The sequence below is a fragment of the Pelodiscus sinensis genome, chromosome 3, assembly GCF_049634645.1.
Source record: "Pelodiscus sinensis isolate JC-2024 chromosome 3, ASM4963464v1, whole genome shotgun sequence".
Classification (NCBI taxonomy): Eukaryota; Metazoa; Chordata; order Testudines; family Trionychidae; genus Pelodiscus; species Pelodiscus sinensis.
In genome coordinates, this window is record NC_134713.1 from 180223376 (window position 1) to 180246866 (window position 23491).

At 39.4% G+C, this 23491-nt stretch overlaps 1 protein-coding gene across 4 annotated transcripts in view; it reads left to right on the forward strand.

Moving 5' to 3' along the window:
• SANBR (SANT and BTB domain regulator of CSR) overlaps nt 1-23491 on the forward strand; it is a 50297-nt gene that overhangs the window by 16930 nt on the left and 9876 nt on the right. For all 4 annotated transcript variants that reach the window (XM_014573144.3, XM_006122163.4, XM_075925540.1 and 1 more), the window contains 10 exons: nt 910-968; nt 4421-4581; nt 6243-6329; nt 6447-6557; nt 11718-11841; nt 12394-12546; nt 13256-13401; nt 13768-13867; nt 15739-15771; nt 19074-19173. In XM_014573144.3, the coding sequence (XP_014428630.1) occupies nt 910-968; nt 4421-4581; nt 6243-6329; nt 6447-6557; nt 11718-11841; nt 12394-12546; nt 13256-13401; nt 13768-13867; nt 15739-15771; nt 19074-19173 (1074 nt within the window). The remainder of the gene's footprint in view (nt 1-909; nt 969-4420; nt 4582-6242; nt 6330-6446; nt 6558-11717; nt 11842-12393; nt 12547-13255; nt 13402-13767; nt 13868-15738; nt 15772-19073; nt 19174-23491) is intronic.

The window sequence follows — 23491 nt, forward strand, 5'->3', positions numbered from 1 at the left end:
CCTCCTTAATTCAGCTCCAGCATCCTAGGCCCAGTCTGTAGGGACAAGAAACACTTCTGGCACTTAAAAAAAACAACAACCGAAAAAACACATGTTTCCCTGGCCATTCTAGAAAGTCTCTGCTCTGACCGCTATTGATAATTTTAGGGAAATATTCCTTTCATGATTACAGTGGTGAAAGCTCTACTAAATATTGACAGCCGGCATCATAATCAAGATAATCTAGACCAGTGTTTCTCAAACTTTTTTATAAAGTATCCTTTTTAAAAAAAAAGAAAAAATAAGTACCCCCAGTACGTACAGTTTTCAGACACACAAATTTTTTCTACCATTGCAACACATTTGTTTAAACAACTTAATCGTAGCCGGGCAGGCAATGAAATTTTGGGGTGTAAAAAGTACAAAAATAATAAAGTGTTGTAAAACTTAAAACAAATTCATTTTTCTCCAAATTTCAGTTGTGTTGACGTACCCCCCGCCCTCCCAGACTTCTTTCGAGTACCGCTAAGGGTACTTGTACCACTGGTTAAGAAACACTGATCTAGACCCACTCTGTTAACACATGTGCTGAACAGCCAAAGTGGCTTAGTTGGGATAGTGTTTGATCAGTTAAAATACTCTGTTTAATTATGTTTGAGTTGACATATTGACAAAAGACCTGTCTATACTAACAATTATTATTTCTGAGGATCGTGTCATAACTGTTTGGTACTGCCTATGTAGATGGCACCAAAATGCTGTTTCCAAAGATCTGAGGCATAGAAGTGGAATGATAAGAACTTGTTGAGTAAAATAATGCCCTCCTTTAAAGAGGGATTGAGTTTATTGGGTTACTCCCAATTTATCATGTTTATCAAAGGAATAAATTAATATTAACCTTTTCACCTTGTTCTGCTGTTTCTCTTTTAGAACCGGGAAATGTCATTTCTATTCTTATTTCTTCTGACTTTTTGAAGATGGATTCATTAGTGAGTATAAAAAGAGATGAAATTCCATGCCATAATAGCACAATTTACCACCAAATGCTTTTCATAAACCTTCATATCTTATATGCTGAGCTTTGATAGTGTACTTGCAGCTATATAAAACAGAGAGAGGGAAATAACTTGTCCCCCAAAGAGTTAACCACTTTGTTCATGAAAAGTCAGAATTTAATAATTGCATAGTCTCACTGATTTCAGTGGGGCTGCTTGCACAGTAGGTTGCTACTGAATGTGATTTAGGGAGCCAGAATCTGCCTCCAAATGAATGCTTTAATTTAAATAATAGCTGACTGATAATATTAGCATCTGCCTTTTGATAGCTATCTTAAAGAAAACATAAAGTCTCCAAATTTTCAGTGTTTTAAAACCAGTGGTTCTCAATCTTTCCGGACTATTGTGCCCTTTCAGGACTCTGATTTGTCTTGTGTACCCCAAGTTTCACCTCTCTAAAACTACGTGCTTACAAAATTGGACAAAAATAGGACAAAAATTCAATATTAATGTAAAATTTCTTACTTTCATTTTACCATATAATTATAACGTCATTTGGGATATAAATATTGTACTTACAGTTCATTTTATAGTTTACAGCAGTATAAACAAGTCATGTGAAATTTTAATTTGTGCTGATGTTACTAGGTTTTTTTTCTCTGAAACCTCTTGTAAAACAAGGCAAATGTCTAGGTGAGTTGATGTACTCCCAGGAGGATCTCTGCATATACCCAGGGATAGACATACTACTGAGAACCACTGTTTTATACTAAGTGCCACATCTTCCCTCTGGAGTGCAATTCTCCAGTCAGCATGTTTAAGGCCCATTGAGTTTAATTCGAGATGTGTGCATGAAATGAAAGGAGAGAGGATTATGTGATGGGGGTTTTTTTTTTTTGGTGTAGATATGATGTTTTACCTTTATTGTTCACTTCCAAAAGCCAATACAAGTTATTAATTTATATAAAGACTTGTCTTTACGGTTTATCACATAAATGAACCTACCAGTGATGTATATGCTTGATTTTTTTTTCTTTTCTTGTTCCAATTGTGTAATAGTGAAGACAAACACTGTGCAATCAAGTTAAGGGAGGAATTTAAAATCTTCTTGCTGTCAAAACTGTCTTTTTTATTTGCAGCTCATGCTAAATTTCATGGGTGCAATGAAATTTATGTAATGTTAAACTACAAAAAATGGTTTTTAGTTTTGGATGATGAACACCATGGAGATGGCACTTCTTTAAGATAATTCAGAGATAGGAACTAGGAACCTTTAGGAGGGAAGTAGTTCAAAGTTGTATTTAAGTCATACATCCCAAGAATGTGACTTGCTTTCTGAACCATTATTTTTAGAGTTGAACTAAGCCAGTTTTTACAAAATACCATTAATTCTATCAAAGTTCTGATCAGTGTTCCCGCTAATATTTTCTATCCTTGGGTGAGTTGAGTTTTATTTCTTTTGGATGGGTTGAAATGTCTCTCATGCAACACCAATATTGAGAGAGTGTGTGGATATGCACCACAAATACAGATAAACAAAACCCGCAGACGTACAAACACACATACATGTTTTAAGCAGTCCATATGTGTGGAAGAAAATATATTAAAACAAGGGATAGTTAACAAGGGGCAGTGCTTATGGTATTTAGTATGAAATCAAATAAAAATAAAATTAACTCTACCTTTGGAGTACATGTATCATCATCCTTTCTAACAACTCAATCTAGTAAACACACCAAAATGCATATTATCCACACATAGCTTAGCTTTAAGATGCTAAACAAATCTGAGTCAACTAGAAATAGCATTTGCAAGGAGAGCATGGCTAATACTTGCCTTTCCAGTGTCAGTAAATATTGTAAGAGGCATTCACTAAGGCTTATATAGTTTCTTTGGGGAATGTTTAGGATTCATGCTGTAAAAACAGGTAAAAGTTCTCCTGGTTTGAAACTTTCACCTTGTGTGTGTCGCCAAATTAAAGACTCAGAAGGATAGTCATGTTAATTTGTAATTGAAAAAACAACGAAGGGTCCTGCAGTGTCTTAGGCTACATCTAGACTGCAGGCCTCTTTCGAAAAAGAGCATCTAGACTACAACCAGTACTGGATGCTCTCTTTTGAAAAAGCACAGTTTGCATTACATAGCACCTTTTTTTGAAAGAGGCGTTCTTCCTCATAAAATGAAGTTTTCCGCGGTCGGAAAAAACTGCCGTGTTCTTTTGATTTACTTTTGAAAGAATGCAGCAGCAGTCTAGACGCAGGTAAAGATTTTTCGAAAAAAGACCACTTTTTTCGAAAAATCCCTGAAGTCTAGACACACTCTTAGAGACTAACAAAATTCAGAGTTAGTCTAGACTTCAGGGAGTTAAAACCCCCAGAAAAAATTAACATGGCTTCAGGGTTTGTAGACAGATGTATGATTCAAAGAGCTTGCAAATAAGGTTTCATCCTACAAAACAACTAGCATCATGCCTAGGGTTGCCAGATGGTTTCAACAAAAATACCGGACACACTTGACATTACATCGCAATCTACATTACAACTTATTTAGAAAATACCGGGCATTTATATTTTCTCATTTATATTTTCTCAATTTGTTTCCCGAACAGAGAGCTCAAATACTGGACTGTCCAGTTCAAAACTGGACATCTGGCAACCCTAATCATGCCTAGTACTCGCTACTTCTGACACGAGCCAGAACTCTATCACATAGCAAAGATCTGGCTTTAATGCAATACAATATACCATGTATTAATTAGTAATACAGGATTTTAAAAAATCATTACATTCAGAGTTTTAGGTATCTGCAGCACTCCAAAAAATTCTGTTAAAAAAACCTTTCTTTCTTACCTTAAGCCATTAATACCTATGTAAACTTTGTTTGAAATGTAATCATGCAAATGTCCTGGCACACACCCACCCCGGGCAGCCTGCTTTCCCCCCTTCCCCCCCCCCCCACGCTCTCTCTTTCACTCACCTATTCCATGCAGTCAGCCCGTTATCTGCTTTCCCAGGAGGCTTGAGAGTGATGAGTTTCTGCCTCTCTGATCTCACACAGGCAGGACTCTTTAAACCCTGCTCCCTTCTGACACCCTTCAGCCAGTCACTCCCTCTCTCCTCCCCTTCTCCCCAGCCACTTATTGTCTCCTTATTTTGTTTTTTATCTGTTCTGGGAGCTGCTGAGTTTCAAGCAGGCAGCTAGCTCCATTTAGCTGCTTGCTTAGTGAGAGGACACCTTGCCTCCCACCCCCCGCCAGCTAGCTGAGCTTCCTGCCTGCACAAGACTTTTGAACTTCTGAGCAGAGCTCAGAAAACAGCCACACAGCTTACAGGAAACTTAGGTCCTGAATCTTGCTCCTAATACATTTCTAATATAAAAGCAATAAATCTTCTGAGATAAGGTTTGTCATTAAATTCAGTATTTATGATATCTCCTTTCCTTTCCAGGTAGAAAAATGTGTTCATTATTGCCACAAAAATATGAGTGCTATCATAGCTACCCCATGCAACATGAACTGTGTCAGTGGTGACCTCCTTAAGCGTATCGCTGATCTTTTCACTCACAATGAAGTGGAAGATGTGAGGGACAAAAAAGATAAATTTAAGAGGTAACTTTTTTTTCTCTAGCTTTATTAAAAATCACTATGGATCCTCTGCTATAAACTCTTTTTTGTTTTTAGATATTTTATCAGAACAGATAAGACTGTTAAAGATGATAGCAATTGATGTACTTTGTTATGTTTTAATACATGATCATAAAATGGCTCAAGAATAAAGCAAAATTTCAAGACAAAGTAAGTCCTAGATAGGAGCCAGCAAGTGAAAGAGCAACTCTCCAAATGTGAAGAATCATGAAGAGTCCATATTAGGAGAGAACTCAGTGGATGGGATAGTAGGTCGCTATGAAGAAAGAAGATTAGAGTGAACTTTGAAAACAAACATTTTGGACTAGAAGATGGGTAAAGTGCCACTGACAATACTTCCATCACTTAGTTAACGTTTTCCTAGTTCCTGGAGAATGAAGAATTTGGCTGCAGTATTCTGGAATCCTTGAAATTTCTGAGTTTGAATTTCGGAGGCCTAAGAAAGCCAATGATAAAATAGTTGTGATGGAATAAAAGTAAAAACATGTATAAGGATTTCAGCTGAGCCAGAATCAAGATAAGGACTAATTATTGTAATAGACTTGCAGACAAGAAAGATGAGGTAGAAAAGCATTTTGATTATTCAATTCTCTCTCAGCAGTCACTTGATAACAAGTAGGACCTCTTCCTGTTATCCTCCTATTTGTGGATCTGTAGATGGCTGACCATCCCGATTCTGGAGCCGCAGGTCTTATTGCAGAAGGGGCAGGTGCTGGTGGCTATTGGAGGGATGCTAGGTGGCTTTTTGCCTCTTTTCTCCTCTGCCTCTCCTCATCTGCACTGCGGCAGAACCTCTCAAATTGCACCACCTCCTCAAGGATTACTGCTTTCCACTGGGGATGGTCCTGGGCAAGGTTCTCCCAAGTGTTGACAGTAATGCCTCACTTTTTCACGTTTGCCTTCAACATGTCCTTAAACTGCTTCTTCTGGCCCCCAACGCGCCTCTGTCCTTCCTTCAGCTCGGAAAACAGAATCTGTTTTGGGAGGTGCTGACCAGGCATCCAGACCACATGAGCAGTCCAGCGAAGTTGTTGGTAGATGATGATAGCTTCAATGCTGGTCATGTTTGACTCTTTCAGAACGCTAGAGTTTGTGTGCCTGTCCTCCCAAGGGATATTTAGGATTCTTCTGAGGGAGCATTGATATTGTTCTAGTGCATTCGGGTGATGCTTATATTACATGCTAATAATATACCCTTTTTGATAGTCATGTAACTGCATCAAATTTTAGTGATTACATGACTATTCGATGGTCCCTAGGACAAAGATGGCAGCCAGTACACTCCAAGCCCCACTCATGGGGAGCCCCCTACAACTCCATGATGCTGCCTCTCTATCAGACTGTTGTAACTAACTCAGTGGGTGTAGAGTTAGGTTCTCTTGTCAACTTCAAAAAGCACAGCCAAAGACCTCTCTGGTCAAACTTATATAAAGGCAGCAGAGGTCCACATTGGAAACAAGTTTTCCCTACTGTATTTCTTACAGAAAAATTGTATAATGGTCAGTTCTTGAAATTAACATCTTAAAAACATCTTGTTTAAAGTAGCAGAATGCAATTATCAATTAACTGCAAACCAAGTTTAGTCCTGAACAAAGTTTTATGTAGTGGCTGTTTGTCATCAACAGTAAACTTTTCTGCAAGAAGATTGAGAGACTGTTTGATCCAGAATACCAGAATCCAGATTCTCGGGGAAGTGCAGCAACATTGTACAGGTATAGTAATGTTCTTTTTTTACTTCGCTTCCACTCCGTTTATGTAGGCAACATGTACATTCCAAAGCTCCACTCTTACTGTTGTATTTCATTTTATATTTCACATTTTTTTTGTAGGTGCTGTTTATGTAAGAAGCTTTTAACTAAAGAAACAGAAAGAAGAGTCCCTTGTGTTCCAGGAAAAATCAACATAGATCAACATGGAAATATTATTTATGTTCACATAAGGTGCTTCATGTATAGAACACGTAGCTTTACTGTAAATATGTATCCTATTAAGTATTTTTCTGAATGCTACATACTTAGATAGTTAAATATTGTAGAATCTCAAAGTTATGAACACCTTAGGAATGTAAGTTGTTCATAACTCTGAAATATTTGTAACCTTGAACAAAACATATTTCTTCTTTTAAGGCTTACAACTAAAGGTTTAGTCAATACAGATTTGAGACTTTAATTAGCAGAAGAAAAATGCGACTTTTTTTAGTCGTTTGTGTTTAACACAGTATTATATTTACTGCTTTTTGGTCTCTTCCGCTGCCTGATTGTGTACTTATGGTTCCAAGTAAGGTGTGTGGCTGACCATTCAGTTCATTACTCCAGTGTTCAAAACTTTGGGGTTCCAATGTACTCCATACAATACAAATTAATAATCTGTAGTATGATCTAGACTGTAAGAAAGAAATAGTGACTAGAATAGCAAAAGCAAGAGTGAGTTTGAAGGCGATAGATAAGATCTGGAAAAGTAAAGCGATTAGCTTAGGAATGAAGCTGAGCATCTTGAAAACGTGTGTATTTAGCAGCATGTTGTACGGAAATGAGACATGGGTGATAACAAAAGATTCGAAGAGAAGGATATTGGCATTTGAGAGGAGTTCTTATAGAAAGATCCTGAGAATAGGATGGATGCAGAAGATCACTAATGAGGAATTATATAGGAAGATACAGCTGAAAGAGAACCTACTGTAGAAGGTTATACAATGGAAGTTACAGCTATTCGGGCAAATCTGAAGAATGAATGATGAGCAGAAAGTTAAGACCCTAGTATTCGGCATAACGAGTGGTCCGAATAGGAGAGGCAGACCCCACAGAGAATGGGTAGATGATAAAGTAGATTGGTGCAGAGCTAATCTACAGAAACTAAGCCACTCCACACTGGACAAGGAAAGATGGAAGGAAATAGTGAGGGAGGCATCGGACACCAGTGGGTGTTAAGCCCATGGTTGTTGATGATGAGTAACTACCTTACTGACTTTTTTTATTCTTGTTGCCTTTCTTAGGTTCTTACAAATGTAAAGTTACGATGTTAGTTTGACCAAAATTGCATACAAGTTTCTGGAACAAATGTTGAAAGAGAAAGTAGTTAAAGACATAGGGGTGAACAGTAACTGAGATAAAATACAACATCGTTTTACAAAAGGTAGATCGTGCCAGACCAACTTTATCTTCTTTGACAAAATTATTATTTTTTGAGACAAAGGCATTGAAGTACATCTAGTCTACCTGGAATTCAGTAAGGCATTTGGTACAATTCCACATAGGAAATTATTAGTTAAATTGTAGAAAATAGGCGTTAATATGAGAATTGAAAAGTAAATAAGGAACTGATTTAAGTGGAGACTACAACACATCATACTGAAAGATGAACTTTCAGGCTTGAAAAGAGATACCACTTGGAACCAACAGAGGAGAAGGAAGACTGGGGATTTGTGGTTGATTAAGAGGACTGAACCATTAGTGTGGAAAGGTTCATGACACTTGAAGATGCACCAGGTGAAGTATTTCCAGTAGAGATAGAGAAGTGTTAATACGATTATACAAGGCCCTGTTGAGAAATCCTGTGGGATTCTTATGTAGTACTGATTTCCCATGTTTAAGAAAAATGAATCCAAACTGGAAGAGGTGAACAAGGCTACTCAGATTATTTGAAGTATGGAAAACCTACATTATAAGGGGAGACTCAAAGAGTAAGGCTGTTTAGCCCAACTTTATAAAGTCTGAGGGGAAATATATTTAAATATATTAGAAAAATATCAGGGATGGAGAAGAGTTATTTAAGTTAAGCCCCAGTGGGGACACAAGAACAAATGGATATAAACTGGCCATCAACTAATTTAGGCTTAAAATTAGATGAAGGTTTCTAACCATTGGAGAAGTGAAATTTTGGAACAGCCTTCCAGGAGGGGTAGGGGGAGGGTAAAACACCTAACAGTATTTAAGACTGATACATTAACATTGAGCAGTTTTTGGAGGGGGTGGTATGATGGGACTACCTGCAATGATATATTGGCATCTTCCAGTAACAAAAATTTCCAACAGCCAAATCCAGAACACTAGACTAGGAGGGCTCTTGGAGAATTCTTTCCCAGGTATCTCCCTGGTGGGTCTTGCCCATGTGCTCAGAATCTAACTTATTGTTGTGTTTGGGGTCAAGATGGAAATTTTCTTCCCAGTCAGATTTGCAGAGTCTTGGGGGAGGGGTTGCCTTCCTTTGCAGCATGGCACAGAGATAACTTGCTGGTTTTAACTAGTATAAATGCTAAATTCTCTGTAACTTGGAGTCTTTAAACCATGATTTGAGAACTTCAGTAACTCAGCCAGGGGCTAGGGCTCTAATTCAAGTGTGCATGTGAAGGGTTCTGTGGCCTGCAACATGCAAGAGGTCAAACTATATGATCACAATGGTCCCTTCTGACCTTAGTCTGAAGTCTGTGTTGTACTTGGCAAGTTGTTACACAATACCATTGTTGTCATTCCAACAAGAACTCCATTGAAATTGCTGGGAGTTCTTGCAGAGTTGAACTTTTTAAATGTAAAAAATTCAGAGCTAATCACTTAATCATCTTAAGAACTTTAAACTTTGTTTAGCCAAAGATAAATGAAATTAAGGGCTACATATCAAAATGTTGCACTTTATAGACTAACAGATGTATTGGAGCATAAGCTTTCGTGGGCAAAGATCTACTTCGTCAGATGCATGTTGACATGTTGCTGTTGCAGATCCAGACTAATACTCATATCAAAATGAGCTATTAGAGAGTGATGGATCTGCGCCATGAACTATAAAGTCTGGCTTGACTGACCTTGATCTGCAGATGTCAAATCAAATACATAGCTCACTTTAAACAAGTAAAAATAAACTTTACTGGCTCAGGTGTGTGGGGTTTTTTTGTTTTTGTATTCTTTTTTATTACAGCAGCTTTCAGAGAAGCTTTCCAAATCTCTCCTTTGCTATATGAGTTCCTCACCACAAGTATTTACTTGGTTTTTGTTTGAGTTCAGGCATTGTCCTATATGGCTGGATTTCCCTGCCTCCACTTAATGAAGGCTGACACACTGTAGTTCCCTTTTATTTACCAGAGTTTTACTGTTGCTAATTTAATTTCCATCATCTTCATCAGATCTGATAGACTAATTTTAGTCTAATAGAAGTTCAGTGTCAGCTGTCAAAATAATGTAAATTAACTCAGTATTTTCTCCTGTCACTTATTCCAATAACAGGGAGAGGTTTCTATCCAAAGAACCATGTTATTGACGACTCGAGCAGTGAAGCAGGTTCCATTTTGCATTTTAGGGCAACTGGAGCCATTGCCTTATTCTGAAAATGTATAATAGTGCGTATTAGCCAAATTTAAATCTCTTCTTGATATTACATTAGTTATCTTGTTATGTATGTGTGTCCATGTTAGGTCCATAACATACAGCCTCTTAAAGTTATTTCTGTTCTCAGTAGATCCCTTTTATTGCTTCTGAGCATTTACCTTGTATTTGCCATGGCTGCCCCTGGGCACAGCTTAATTTATACTTTAAGTGTTAACTTAGTGCTGACTAGTAGTAGCTCTAATGCTAACATGTCCACAGCAGCACAATTACACAAGAAGAGGTTTTATTCACTGGTCTTATGGCGGTGCCTAAAGGTCACTCTTGGTGTCAGTACTCATTATCCTTGCCTTTTTATAAATACAGGGTAAAAGTTTGCCCCTGCTCAAGATTTTTCAATTTAACTAATTCAGTAGGTGAAGATGAGAACTGTATTTTTACCTTTACTGGCCATATTGTCTCACTGCTAAATGCTCTGTTTTTGGGTTTTAAAAGAAAATTGGTCTCTCTCATTTTGTAGTGGAAAGGAGTCTAGAGCAGTATCTAGTCCAGTAAAGTTTAAATCTAGTTTAAAAACTTTTTAAAAACCTCAGATTTACATAATTTCTTGATCAATGTGTATCTTTACAATCTTTACATAAGCATTTCATTTCTGCCTCTTGTATCCTGGTATGTAGGGATGTTAAAATTAGATTATTCAAGTAGTTGATTAATCTAAGTTGATGGAATTTCCATTGACTATTCGATGAGTTGATAAGGGTGCTTCCACTCTGAAATGTAGCAAGAGCCCGCCCACCCAGTCGGGGACTTAGAGTTCTCAGCTAGCCCCGAGATCCATGTTTCACTTCCTCTTTGAAATGTACAAGAGCCCCAGCAGCTTCCTGGGGCTCTTGTGCGTTTCGAAGATGGAACACCGCTGCACTCCTGCCCCCTCCCACAGAGCTGAAGGGAACCAGCTTTTAAGCCTGCTTTCCTCCCCCTCAGCACTTCTCTTCTTTCCACCCCCCCTTACTGCCTACTTTTTGATAGAAGGAGCAAGGAGGGAAGAGTGACTAGTGTGTCGACTATCCGATAAGTTTTTGCTTATCGGATAATTGATTGGTCGTTTACATCCCTACTAATATGTAGGAACAAATGTACTTCCAGTGCTGTCCTGGCAACCAGTTACATTGACTTTTGAAGTGCAGAATGGAATGAACTGTCTAGTATTTAAAATAACATTGTTGCACTCCACTACTGCAGAAGCTAGTGGCAAGGGGTTAAAATATGTCTGAAATTTTGTGTTTGGTTTCTTCTACTCCCTGTATCCTCCATATATTTGACTATTACAATTTTCCCCTGCCAATAGATACCAAAGAAGATGTTCAGTAGCCCAGGGAGCAAGAGATCCTGAAACTACATGTGTGTGTCTTTGCTGCTAAGCCATCAGACGGCTCTTGCACTAACTTGATGGACAATTTTATCATCTCTAGTTATTATGAATTTCATAGCTTCTGAGGTAGTAAGGTCTGATGTTTGAGTATGCTATATCCTGAAATTGTTCTTATATTAACATAAGTGTATTGAAATCCCTTGTCACAGGTAATAGTTTGGGTTGCTTCATATTGTCTGAACGTATTGCTAATTGTCCTACAACACATTCTTGCTATAGTAACTCTTCCTCAAGAGTGTGTTGTTTGTCTCTCACCTCCACCTGGCTTTTTCTTTGTGAAATTCATTGATACAAATATAGGACTAAAATCTCTTCACAATCTAATGTTCAACTTAACTGTGCACCTTTTATTACAGAGATAAAACTTGGGAAGTCCATGAATACTTGACCAGTCTTTATGAAGAATTAAAATCTTGGCGAGATGTGTACTGGCGTCTTTGGGGGACTGTCAATTGGCTGAGTTGTTCAAGATGTAATCAAGTGGGTATTATTGTTTACACTCTCTTTTTTGGGAGGGTGTCACAATGGGAACAAAACCAAAATACACAAAATGTGTTTGGGTAGAGAAGGGATTGTGCTTTTATTCATAATTAAAAACTTTTTCCCAAGTGACCTTACTTTTGAGAGCAAATTCCCCAAATGTGATCTACCAATTTTGTGACCAATAAGACTTTTTTTTGGTAGCTTCTAAAGGGAGGAACATAATGGGATTTGTTATGAAAACTATGGAGTAGCTATTGCTACATAACTTTTAAAATTCCCTCCCCATGTTCCCTGCCCCCAAACATTTCAAGCAGTCAGGAAAAAATGGGGAAATAAGTTTGTACTGGAATATCTGAGTTTTAAATGAAAAGGGCATAACTAAATTATAAAGACCAATCTCTGACCAGATTTTGACATGAAATTCATAGCCTTTTGTGAGAGTAAATAATTGATGTATATCTAATTGCCTGTCAGAGCCAGAATTTTGCAGTACATGTAGGATTAGACAGAATATTAGATCCTATCATCTTCTTTTTTTTTTCAATATAGTCTTTCCTATGTACCGAATTTTCACACTGCCAGTACCACACACAACCAGTTCTTTACCCTGGTGTGGCAAGCGCACTGGGCACCACTGGCACAGGAATATATCCCTGCTGTAGTCAAAAAGTTCTTCGATTTGATCCTACTCCACTTCCAAAGGTACTACTTTAATGTTACACTTATAGCAGTGATTCCGCATAGGGTAGGATCATGAGGTAAAGATCCTCCCTGAAGTAAGGGGCAGCAGCCCCAAAGGGAGACTTATTTCCTTGCAAGCCTTCTTGCCTTTCTGCTGCTCTGTGGGGAGTACAACATGCTGAGTGTATTCACAGTACATTGGATATTCCCTAGCAGGTATGTTGGGGAGCTAAGTCTCTGCCACCACTTGCATGTGAGGTTGGGGATGTGAAGGCTCTACAGAGTTCTTTCCCTTCATGCCCTGCTACCTGTGAGGCAGGGAGCTGGAGTCAAGGGGCACCTATCTCCTTTATGCCATTTGCCCTCACATATGCCAGGTCATGATTTGACCCAGAGATGCTTAATGCTGGAATTGGATGTGAAAGGGTCTTCTCTAAGTATGGCCCTGTAAGCACAAAAGGAACTATCCCTATGTGCAATGCAATTTCTTCTTCTCCAGGGAGTTTCAAAATTAAGCTCCCATTTAACTTTAGTTGGAGTGGGGTAAGGCCCATCAGTTAAAAAACACAGTAAGTTGTGTGTTGCTTTGTGTCCTGATGAAGATGCCAAGCACTAGAAATTCGGAAGGTTCTGAGGGTTCCTAGAATATGGAACCCATTGGTGCAGTACTTAATGAAATGAGTTTTGGTCATAAACCAATATATCTAAGATAGGATCTCTCTCTCAACAGGGCTGTAAAGTGCGGGATCATGTGATCGGTTTACCAGCTGGAGGTGAAGGTGGGGATACTCTGCCATATCAAACTACTAAAATATTGAATGATCTGCTTCAGCATAGAGATGTTGTTGTTGTACCTTTTTCTAACGATCAGAATAGGTGAGAAAATTGAATTTAAGTTACTGAAATTACTTAATATTTGCCATTAGCACTTGATCTCCCTCCCCCCTCCGTTTTAAACCAACATTGTAGTAGAATTCGTAAAACTTTGTATCCAATGTTTTAATTGTAAATCAGGGACAAGAACCACAAGTATTGCTATCTGTCACGTTTCAAGATGGCACTAAGGACAATTCTATCTTGCCTCTATTCATATTTTCATACAGTTATTTCCCAAAACACTCATCATGTAGCTGTTCTGCAGATTCTTCATAGAGTGGAGAGAGGGAAAAAAAGGCTGATTTTAAACTTTGTAAAATAGAAAAACTACAGTTTTCTTATTTCATGAACTCTTTTTCCTTATAGTGATTCTGGGATTGGGCTGTGTGATGAGAAGGGGATTGAGTGTGATGTGCTGGTAGAACCGAATATGCTATGGGGCCCAAAAACTGGAGAAATCAATGCTGTGAGTAATTGCTACTTTTGTTTTGTTGTATTTTATTCTCTGTTAATGACTAGTGGAGATGTTTAGAAAGCTCATCTAATCAAGATACCTACTGATATCTTAAAAATAAATTAACAGAAATCCCTAACCTAGTTAGATCTAAAACCTAGTATTCTGGGGACATTGTCAGCTAATTCTGGGTAAAAATACAGGTTTAGTGGGGAGGGAGAGATGGTGGTTTTTGTCTTTTTAATAAAACTGTTAATTATGTTTAATGCCCACACATCTAAACCATAGACATCATTCAGAAACTGAAGCTAGATAGGAACCCAACAAATATAATAAGTGAATCATGCAGAGAACATGTTACGCAAGCGTGCTGTTCCCCTCAGAGTGGTATGTATCATCCTAAATGGATTGGAACATAGGTACTTGAAAGGCTGCTGTGCCACATTTGAGATCAGAAGAGTTCCTCATTTTCAACTTTGTAAACTGCTCTGAGATCTTCTAATGAAAAATGCTATATATTAGGAAGGTTTTGTATTATTAAGCGAGGTGGAGCTGCTAGCGGACCATTCACCACTAAGACATCTTAGCTTAAGATTTCCTTTCTCTGTTGGGTCTGCCTCTGTATTTTTGTTTGTATTTAGTTTTATTAGAAATTGCATTGAACATCAATGCAGATTTTTAAAAGATCCATATTAAGCATAACACTATAAATAGATAAAATACTTTTATAAAACATAATTGCCATCCTACCTTCCTCCTCCTAATTGTACATGTCACAAAGCACACAATCCGCTACTTTGTTAGCGACCTGAGTTCCTTCAGTGCCAATGGTACATGTTAAAATCCCCATATAGGAGTGGTGTATTTTTGTTCCTAGAAGAGCTTCCTATTGTATAAGCATCCTTTTCCAAAGGCAAACTGGTCTTATGATTTAGATCAATCTTCTGTTGACAGACTAGTTTATTTCATCCAGTAATATACAACACAGCTCTTTCCTGTTAGTGTGTACTTGTGTTGGAGTTAATTCATTAAGCCAAGTTGGGATAGATCATTAATAACACTAACCACAGTATAAAGAACATTTGCAGACTTGTGTATTTTTGCAGTGTTCATGCACTGCAGTCCATAACTTATGAATAACATAGCAGTTCCTGACAGTTGGCCTTGAACAGCCAGCCTTTGTAAGGGCTCGTCTAGACTACGCAGAAGATTCGAAAGAGGAGCTTTCAAAAGTGAAAGTAGTCAGGACGCAGCTTTTTCAGGACCCCCCCCTTTTTCGAACAGCCACATAAGCCTCATTTTAAAGCTCCCACGGAATTTGCATATCCTCTTTCGAATCTTCTGCATAGTCTAGATGAGCCCTAAGACTCAGCCTAGAGAGAGCCGCAATTGTGTCATGGAACAAATGTTTGCAAATGCTGGCCTACACGTACTGTTGTGGCTAACTCAGAAAGTTGCTACCATAACATTAGTGTGTTTTGTTGGCTACATAGTGTTAGGTAGTAAAGCATATTATAAGATGATTTACCAAATACTTTTTAAATTGATGATGTTTATTTTTTTACATTTTTATATATATATAAAAATGTAAAATATTTTATATAAAATATGTTTATTTTTTTACATATATATATATATAAACAAACACACAAACGTGTGTGTGTGTGTGTGTGTATCCCTCAATTAAATTTTACTCAGGTTTATACAATTAAGCACGTGCATAAGTCTGAACTAATATTCAATTAAATGTAGACATAGTAAATTAAAAGTCTTTGAACAACTCCTTGTAAAATCCAGAACATTTATTCATTGTTTGTTATACATCCATTTGAATGTCTTATTTCATGGTGTGTATTAACCACCTCTCTGCCTTTTGTCTCTAGTTTCTTTCTCTGAAAAACTGGACTCTGCAACTGGTTAGTGAGAACTAGTTCATCCATGCCGTTGATCTGTAATGCATTTAAAATGTTTGTTTCTCTTTTATGTTAACAAATAACCTTGACATCACTACCATTTTTCCTGTATCTGCTTTAATTTTAAAATGATAGGATAACACACATTTCAGTGTGAGCTCTAAATAGTAAATGTGTAGATATGGTTCAGTAACTGTTGCTTTATAAGAGTAGCAGATCTGGAGGTTAAATATTAATAAATATCTTGATTAAAAAATACTTTTTTTTTTTTCCAAATGTTGCAATGAAATCTTGAGGAAGCTGCAGTCCTGTATGTTTCCTTTCCTTCCTATTGTTGCTGAGTCTCCTTTGTTATTTATTGTCATAGATGGGGGATTCACAATTTGAAAGTCCTGAGGCTGATGCACTTAATAGGACTCTGAAATTGATGTTTCAAAATAAGATGCTACATCAAGAGTGGGCAATTAAAAAAAACGGCAGCCCGCAGGGTTAGTCTCTGGTGGGCTGTCGCTGCTATGTTTACCTGCACTTCTGCAGGTATCTGAGGATCATAGCTCTGGGTGGCCGTGAATCGCAGTTCATAGCCAATGTGAGAGGTGGGAAGCATCATGGATCAAACTGCTGCTTCCCGCCACTCACATTGGCTGCGAATGGTGATCCTCCGATACCTATAGAGGCACACACAAACATGGAAGGGAGACTAGCCCTCAGGCTAACCCTGTGGACCGGACCCAGCCCATAGGCTGGAATTGGCCACTCCTGTGCTACACCAAACTTACTAACTACAATAAGAGCACTTTTTTAAATTAAAAAAAGAAAATATTTTTTATTCCACAGTGGAGCAGGATTTGTTATGGACTAATTAAAATAAAAAACAAATCTTATTTTAAATCCCCTTATAAATAAGACAAACATTAGTTTTCCATACTGCATTACGCTGAGGATATTGGCCTTAAATTTTCCAAAATGATTGTTGTTGTTTTTTAATGCACAGCCTGAGACACCTTTAAGGGCCTGATTATTTTAAATGTGTTAAAGGGATTATCTAGAATTACTAAACAGGACTATGTAACACTTTAAAGACTAACAAGATGGTTTATTAGGTGATGAGCTTTTGTGGTCCAGACCCACTTCCTCAGATCAAATAGTGGAAGAAAATTGTCGCAACCATATATACCAAAGGATACACTTAAAAAAATGAACACATATGAAAAGGACAAATCAAATTTCAGAACAGAAGGAGGGTGGGGGGGGGGAGGTAAATGTCTGTGAGCTAATGATATTAGAGGTGATAATTGGGGAAGCTATCTTTGTAATGGGTAAGATAATTAATGTCTTTGTTTAAACTTAGGCATAAAGTGTCGAATTTAAGCATGAATGACAGTTCAGAGGATTCTCTTTCAAGTGTGGTCTGAAAAGGTCTTTGAAGCAGGTTGCAGGTAATCAAGTCATTGAGACAATGTCCTTTATGGTTGAAATGGCAAGAAACTTTTTTTCTTTGTGATCCTGTCTAATATCTGTTTTGTGGGCATTGATTCTTTGGCGAAGTGTCTGAGACGTTTGTCCAATATACATAGCAGACATGATAGCTATCATGTGCCGAAAGTGTCCGTCTGCTATGTACATTGGACAAACGTCTCAGACACTTCGCCAAAGAATCAATGCCCACAAAACAGATATTAGACAGGATCAGACCTTTTCAGACCACACGTCAAAGAGAATCCTCTGAACTGTCATTCATGCTTAAATTTGACACTTTATGCCTAAGTTTAAACAAAGACATTAATTACTTACCCATTATAAAGATAGCTTCCCCAATTATCACCTCTAATATCATTAGCTCACAGACATTTACCTCCCCCCCCATCCCCCTTCTGTTCTGAAATTTGATTTGTCCTTTTCATGTGTTCATTTTTTTTTAATTGTATCCTTTCGTATATATGGTTGCGACAATTTTCTTCCACTATTTGATCTGAGGAAGTGGGTCTGGCCCATGAAAGCTCATCACCTAATAAACCATCTTGTTAGTCTTTAAAGTGCTTCATAGTCCTGTTTTTTGTTTCAGCTACACCAGACTAACACGGCTACATTTCTATCACTATTCTAGAATCACTAGGCATTCTTGGAAACATAGTCTGATGAGCTCAATCCTGTGCTGCTTCAAAGTCAGAAAGCAGCAGGCCCACCAATGGGGTAAGGGGAAGGGGGAGCAAAGGGGCAGTTGCCCCAGGGCCCAGTGATTCAAAAGGGCCTGGGGCTCTTGACCACCGCCACTGCTACTGTGAAAAATTGCCACCGGAGCACCTTGCTTGGGGCAGCACTGAGGGCTGGAGGAGGATACAGAGTGCAGCATGCCCCAGGTGGTGCTGGGAACTGTCTGCACCAGCCCCACCTTTTCCACTTGAGGCCTACCCCTTCTGGGAGGTTGGAGCTCTGCCCCTCCCCCTTGCCCAGAGGCCCAGGAAGACAGTTGGTCTCACTTGGGAAGCAACAATGCTCCAGTTACACCGAAATATGTCTCCTGTGCTGGGACTTGTAAAGGGGGTAGTGCAGAGTCATCTATGCTAAGAGCTTAATCAGATTTTCCAGCTAATTGGGGCCCTTTGTATTATTCCATTAGTGCAAAAAGGCTGTCTCTGAGTTGAGGATCTGGCTCAACATATAAAACCAAATAAATGTAGACAGCTCCATTGATGAGTCCAGTCTGCGGTGCTTGATGAGCTCTTTTTCACATGTAGTGCATACAAATTAGTGAAAGCGACATTGCATCTCACCTTTTAATTTGTCTTACAGAAGCAATTGAGGCTCAGCTGTGCTGGAAACTGTACAAACTTCAGTTACAAAGGGCTTTTATTGTAAAATACTGAGGGGATAATATAACCTAATGAAATTAAGAGGGTGGGCTTCTTCTGTTTGCTTCTACGATGACCTATAAACATGCTGATTTTGAATGGCCCGTATTGGCACAGTGCAAGTTATTCACACTCAGCCATGAGTAGCGTCATGCAAGGGATGCTTTCCCCAGGACAGACCAGGTTGCAGTGTTGCAGTTCTCCCTACTTCTAGACTAGGGTTAGAACCCAGTCCATATAAAACACATAGCCAAGGAAGCCTGCAAATGTAATAATATGCTATTGGCATTACTTGGAAATATATTAAGCTCGTCTATTAGCTAAAAAAGGCTAGAAACTAACAAAAATAGCTGGCACTTCATTTTTATCTGCAACAAAAATCTTGATCTAGAAAGCCTGTAGAGTTTGAGGTGATAAAATACCACAAAAGGTCACTTTATTCCTGTTGCTTAGAAACAGCAGTCATTACTCTCAGAAGAGGAGGAGTATACTACTGGCTCAGAGGTCACTGAGGATGAAGTGGGGGATGATGAGGAAGCATACAAGAAACCAGGTATAATTTCTGTCTGTTACAAGATGCCTTCCTTGGTAATTAGGGATTAGCTACAAGGCAGACATTTTTGGTGGATTTTGTTTTGTAATAGAACTTCAGGTAGAAATAAGGTAAACACTATCACAAAAAAATCTCACTTGAATTTGTTTTTAGGTTTTCTTTTCTCTGAGGTATATATTCAATACTGTATACAGATTAACCTGTATTCTTTCATTCATCACCTCCAACAATAAATACTCTTACAAACGGGAAAGTACGCATCCAATGTTCTCATACTCAGAGATGCATGAAAGCTGTATTCTGTATGGTCTATTTTATTCACTGAAAGGCCTGCTATCAGAACTGTTTCACACCTTCCATCATCTCCTTTGCAGAAATTAGGCCTCATGGCACTAGCCACATAGCTGTGTCTTCTACAGCAGCATTTGCAGTCACTGGTTATTGATATCTTCCTTCTATTGGTAAGGATCAGAAGTGAAAGACAGGCTGCCTCAATTCACCTAAGATTGCACTAACTCCTAACCTGCAGTCTCTCTCAGAGGGTATGTCTACACTAAAGCGTTAATTCGGTTAGCTTAATTCGAAATAGTTAATTCGAATTAAGCTAATTTGAATTAACGCATCTACACACAAAACCTATTTTGAAATAGCGTTTTGCTATTTCGAAATAGCGCATCCACACTGAGTGGACCCTGAACCGAAGTTAAGGCTGGCCAGAACCAGTGCCGGCAGGGCATCAGATTAGGACTTAGTGTGTGGGGCTGCTGCCTGAGGCTAACTGAGCTCTGTGCTTAAAGGGACCATACCCTCACCCCAGACAGACAGTTCTCAGGGTTCTCTGCTTACTTGTCTACCTCAATGAGGGACAGCAAAGCAGTCCTGTCTTGGAGTGCCCTGAGTGCCTGCGCTTGGGACACCACCGCACTCGGCCACATGGAGCCAGAGCTGCCCCTGGGCATGCCGGTGCATCTTGCGGGGTTGTTGCCATCAGCCCGGCTGCACTTGCTTCACGCTGCCATCCAGGGGCTGTCAGGATCCAGGAGGCTCTGAGGGAGAGCATCCATGCCGAGGAGCCCTCAGAGCCACCCCGGTCCTCCCCACCAGGGACTCGTGCCCCATTCCTCCCTCACGTCCTTCCACTTACCCCTCCCTAGGCCCCCTTCCTGATGTCAAACAAAAGACACGTATGTTCAAAAACAGGAACTGGATTTCTTGAACAAAACTGGGGGGGAGATGAATCTCTGGGGAGACTGGGAAAAGGAGGTGGGAGAGGGGAAGAGACGGTGGGAGAGGGGAGGGGGAAACCTGGGAGGAGGGAGCTGGAATGGGGAAGCAAGGCGAAGAAAGGGGAGGGGAAGCTCAGGGCCCAGGGTTGGGGGGTCTCGCCATACCAACTTGATTTTCATGCAAACCTGCTCCTGGGTTTGAATGTGGCCTTTGGTGCCCTGCCATAGATGGCCATGTTCCTCCGTCTAGTGCGGAGATCATGGACGTTGGGGACATCCCCCTGCAAACCCAAATAAGGTCCATGATCTCCACCCTGGACCAGGAAGGCGCTCGCCTTCTCCGGCCCCTGTCAGGCTTCTGGGAGTTGGCAGACTGCTCTGGGGAGCGGTGGAGGGTTGGCTGCCAGTGGCTTGCTGGCTCATGTTTTGGGGCCACTGGGTCAGGGGCCCCGGTGGTCACTGCTGGCTCTGGGCTGGCAGGCTTGGAGCTGGCACAGGCACTGTGGCCAGGGTCTACCCCTTTAACGTCTCCGGGGCTGGGGGAGAGGAGAGTAAGTTTTCCTGGTTGTGCCCAGAGTGGCCACCAGGGCTCTCTGGGAAGGGCTGGAGGCCCCCTATTTTGAATGAAGTGGCTACACAGCACTTAATTCGAAATAGCTATTTCAAATTTGGTGTTACTCCTTGTAGAATGAGGATTACCAAATTCGAATCAAGCACTCCACTATTTTGAATTAATTTTGAAATAGCAGTTTGCATGTATAGACGCTATTAAAGTTAATTCAAAATAACTTGTGACCAAGTGACTGTTAGTTTCCATCCCTATGGATAGAGTGCAAAGAAGGGCCTTGTTTCGAAATTGAGTGGGTAGGAGGATGAGGGATTTTGGAAAAGAGGAGAGAGGGCTCTTATGGCCAAGAATAGAGAACTCTCTGCTGTTCTTGGAGTAGTGAGGATGGGGCGTGGAGAGAACATGGAGACTAGTGTTGACATGGATAGAGAGAGAAAAAATCTGAAAAGTGCTTCTTAAGAAGTGATGTCCTTGGAGAAAAGGAAACTAATTATGGTCCAGTATTATCTATTATGGGGGAAAGCAACTGAAAAAGACACATTGGGGGGGGGGGGGGAAATAGCCAAGATATGTAACAGAAAAAATCAGAGAGATAAAGAGAGGAAAGAAACCCCCAAATCAAGGGAGATGTGATAAGTGAAATTTCAATGTAAAAAAAGATGCAAAGTTCTTGTAAAATTCAGTTTTGATATTTGCTATACAGTGTGTGTATAATATACGTTCTCAAGAAGAATTTTGCTAATTTTCAACCATGAAACACTTCATTTGTTAGGAAGAATTCTAGAATGTACTAGTAAAACTTTATAAATCACATAGAATGTCTGCTAGTAAATAATGAAGTGTTAAAACCAAATTACTGTACATGCCATGAAAAAAAATGCCAAATTACATTTGTCGAGATCATAGAATCATAGGACTGGAAGGGACCTCGAGAGGTCATCGAGTCCAGCCCCCCGCCCTCAAGGCAGGACCAAGCTCTGTCTACACCATCCCTGACAGATGTCTATCTAACCTATTCTTAAATATCTCCAGAGAGGGAGATTCCACCACCTCCCTTGGCAATTTATTCCAATATTTGACCACCCTGACAGTTAGGAATTTTTTCCTAATGTCCAATCTAAACCTCCCTTGCTGCACTTTAAGCCCATTACTCCTTGTCCTGTCCTCAGAAACCAAGAGGAACAAATTTTCTCCTTCCTCCTTGTGATACCCTTTTAGATATTTGAAAACCGCTATCATGTCCCCCCTTAATCTTCTTTTTTCCAAACTAAACAAGCCCAGTTCATGAAGCCTGGCTTCATAGGTCATGTTCTCTAGCCCTTTAATCATTCTTGTCGCTCTTCTCTGTACCCTTTCCAATTTCTCCACATCTTTCTTGAAATGTGGCGCCCAGAACTGGACACAGTACCCCAGCTGAGGCCTAACTAGTGCAGAGTAGAGCGGCAGAATGACTTCACGAGTTTTGTTTACAACACACCTGTTGATACAACCTAGAATCATATTTGCTTTTTTTGCAGCAGCATCACACTGTTGACTCATATTCAAGTTGTGGTCCACTATGACCCCTAGATCCCTTTCCTCCATGCTCCTTCCTAGACAGTCACTTCCCATCTTGTATGTATTGAACTGATTGTTCCTTCCTAAGTGGAGCACTTTGCATTTCTCTTTATTAAACTTCATCCTGTTTACCTCTGACCATTTCTCTAACTTGCTAAGGTCATTTTGAATTATGTCCCTATCCTCCAAAGAAGTTGCAACCCCACCCAGTTTGGTATCATCTGCAAACTTAATAAGCATACTCTCAATCCCAATATCTACATCATTGATGAAGATATTGAACAGTACGGGTCCCAAAACAGACCCTTGCGGAACTCCACTTGTTATCCCTTTCCTGCAGGATTTAGCACCGTTAACAACAACTCTCTGACTACGGTTATCCAGCCAATTATGCACCCACCTTATCGTGGCCCTATCTAAGTTATATTGCCTAGTTTATCAATAAGAATATCATGCGAGACCGTATCAAATGCCTTACTAAAGTCTAGGTATATGACATCCACCGCTTCACCCTTATCCACAAGGCTCGTTATCCTATCAAAGAAAGCTATCAGATTAGTTTGGCATGACTTGTTCTTCACAAACCCTTGTGACTTCTTTTTTTGGTCATTCATTTATTCAACTAATTTATTTAACTTATTTGCAAAATTTTTCAACTTGCAACTGATCTTCCAGACACTTTTGGACATTAGTGACATTTCTGTGATCATGCTTTAGTATTGTCTGAGTCAATTGAGATTGGTGCCCTGTTCTATTAAACTGTGTACAAACAGAAAATAAAGGACAGATCTTTTCCAAAGAGTTAACAATCTAAATAGACAAATAAAGGGTGGGAAAAGGGGTATAACATACAAGCAGAGTAAAGAGAGTGATGGCTGGTAAATGGCATGTTTATGACCACAGATTTGTTTATGTTGTTTCAATCCTTTTGGTGGGTTATGATAAGAAGGAATTAATTAGATGGGAA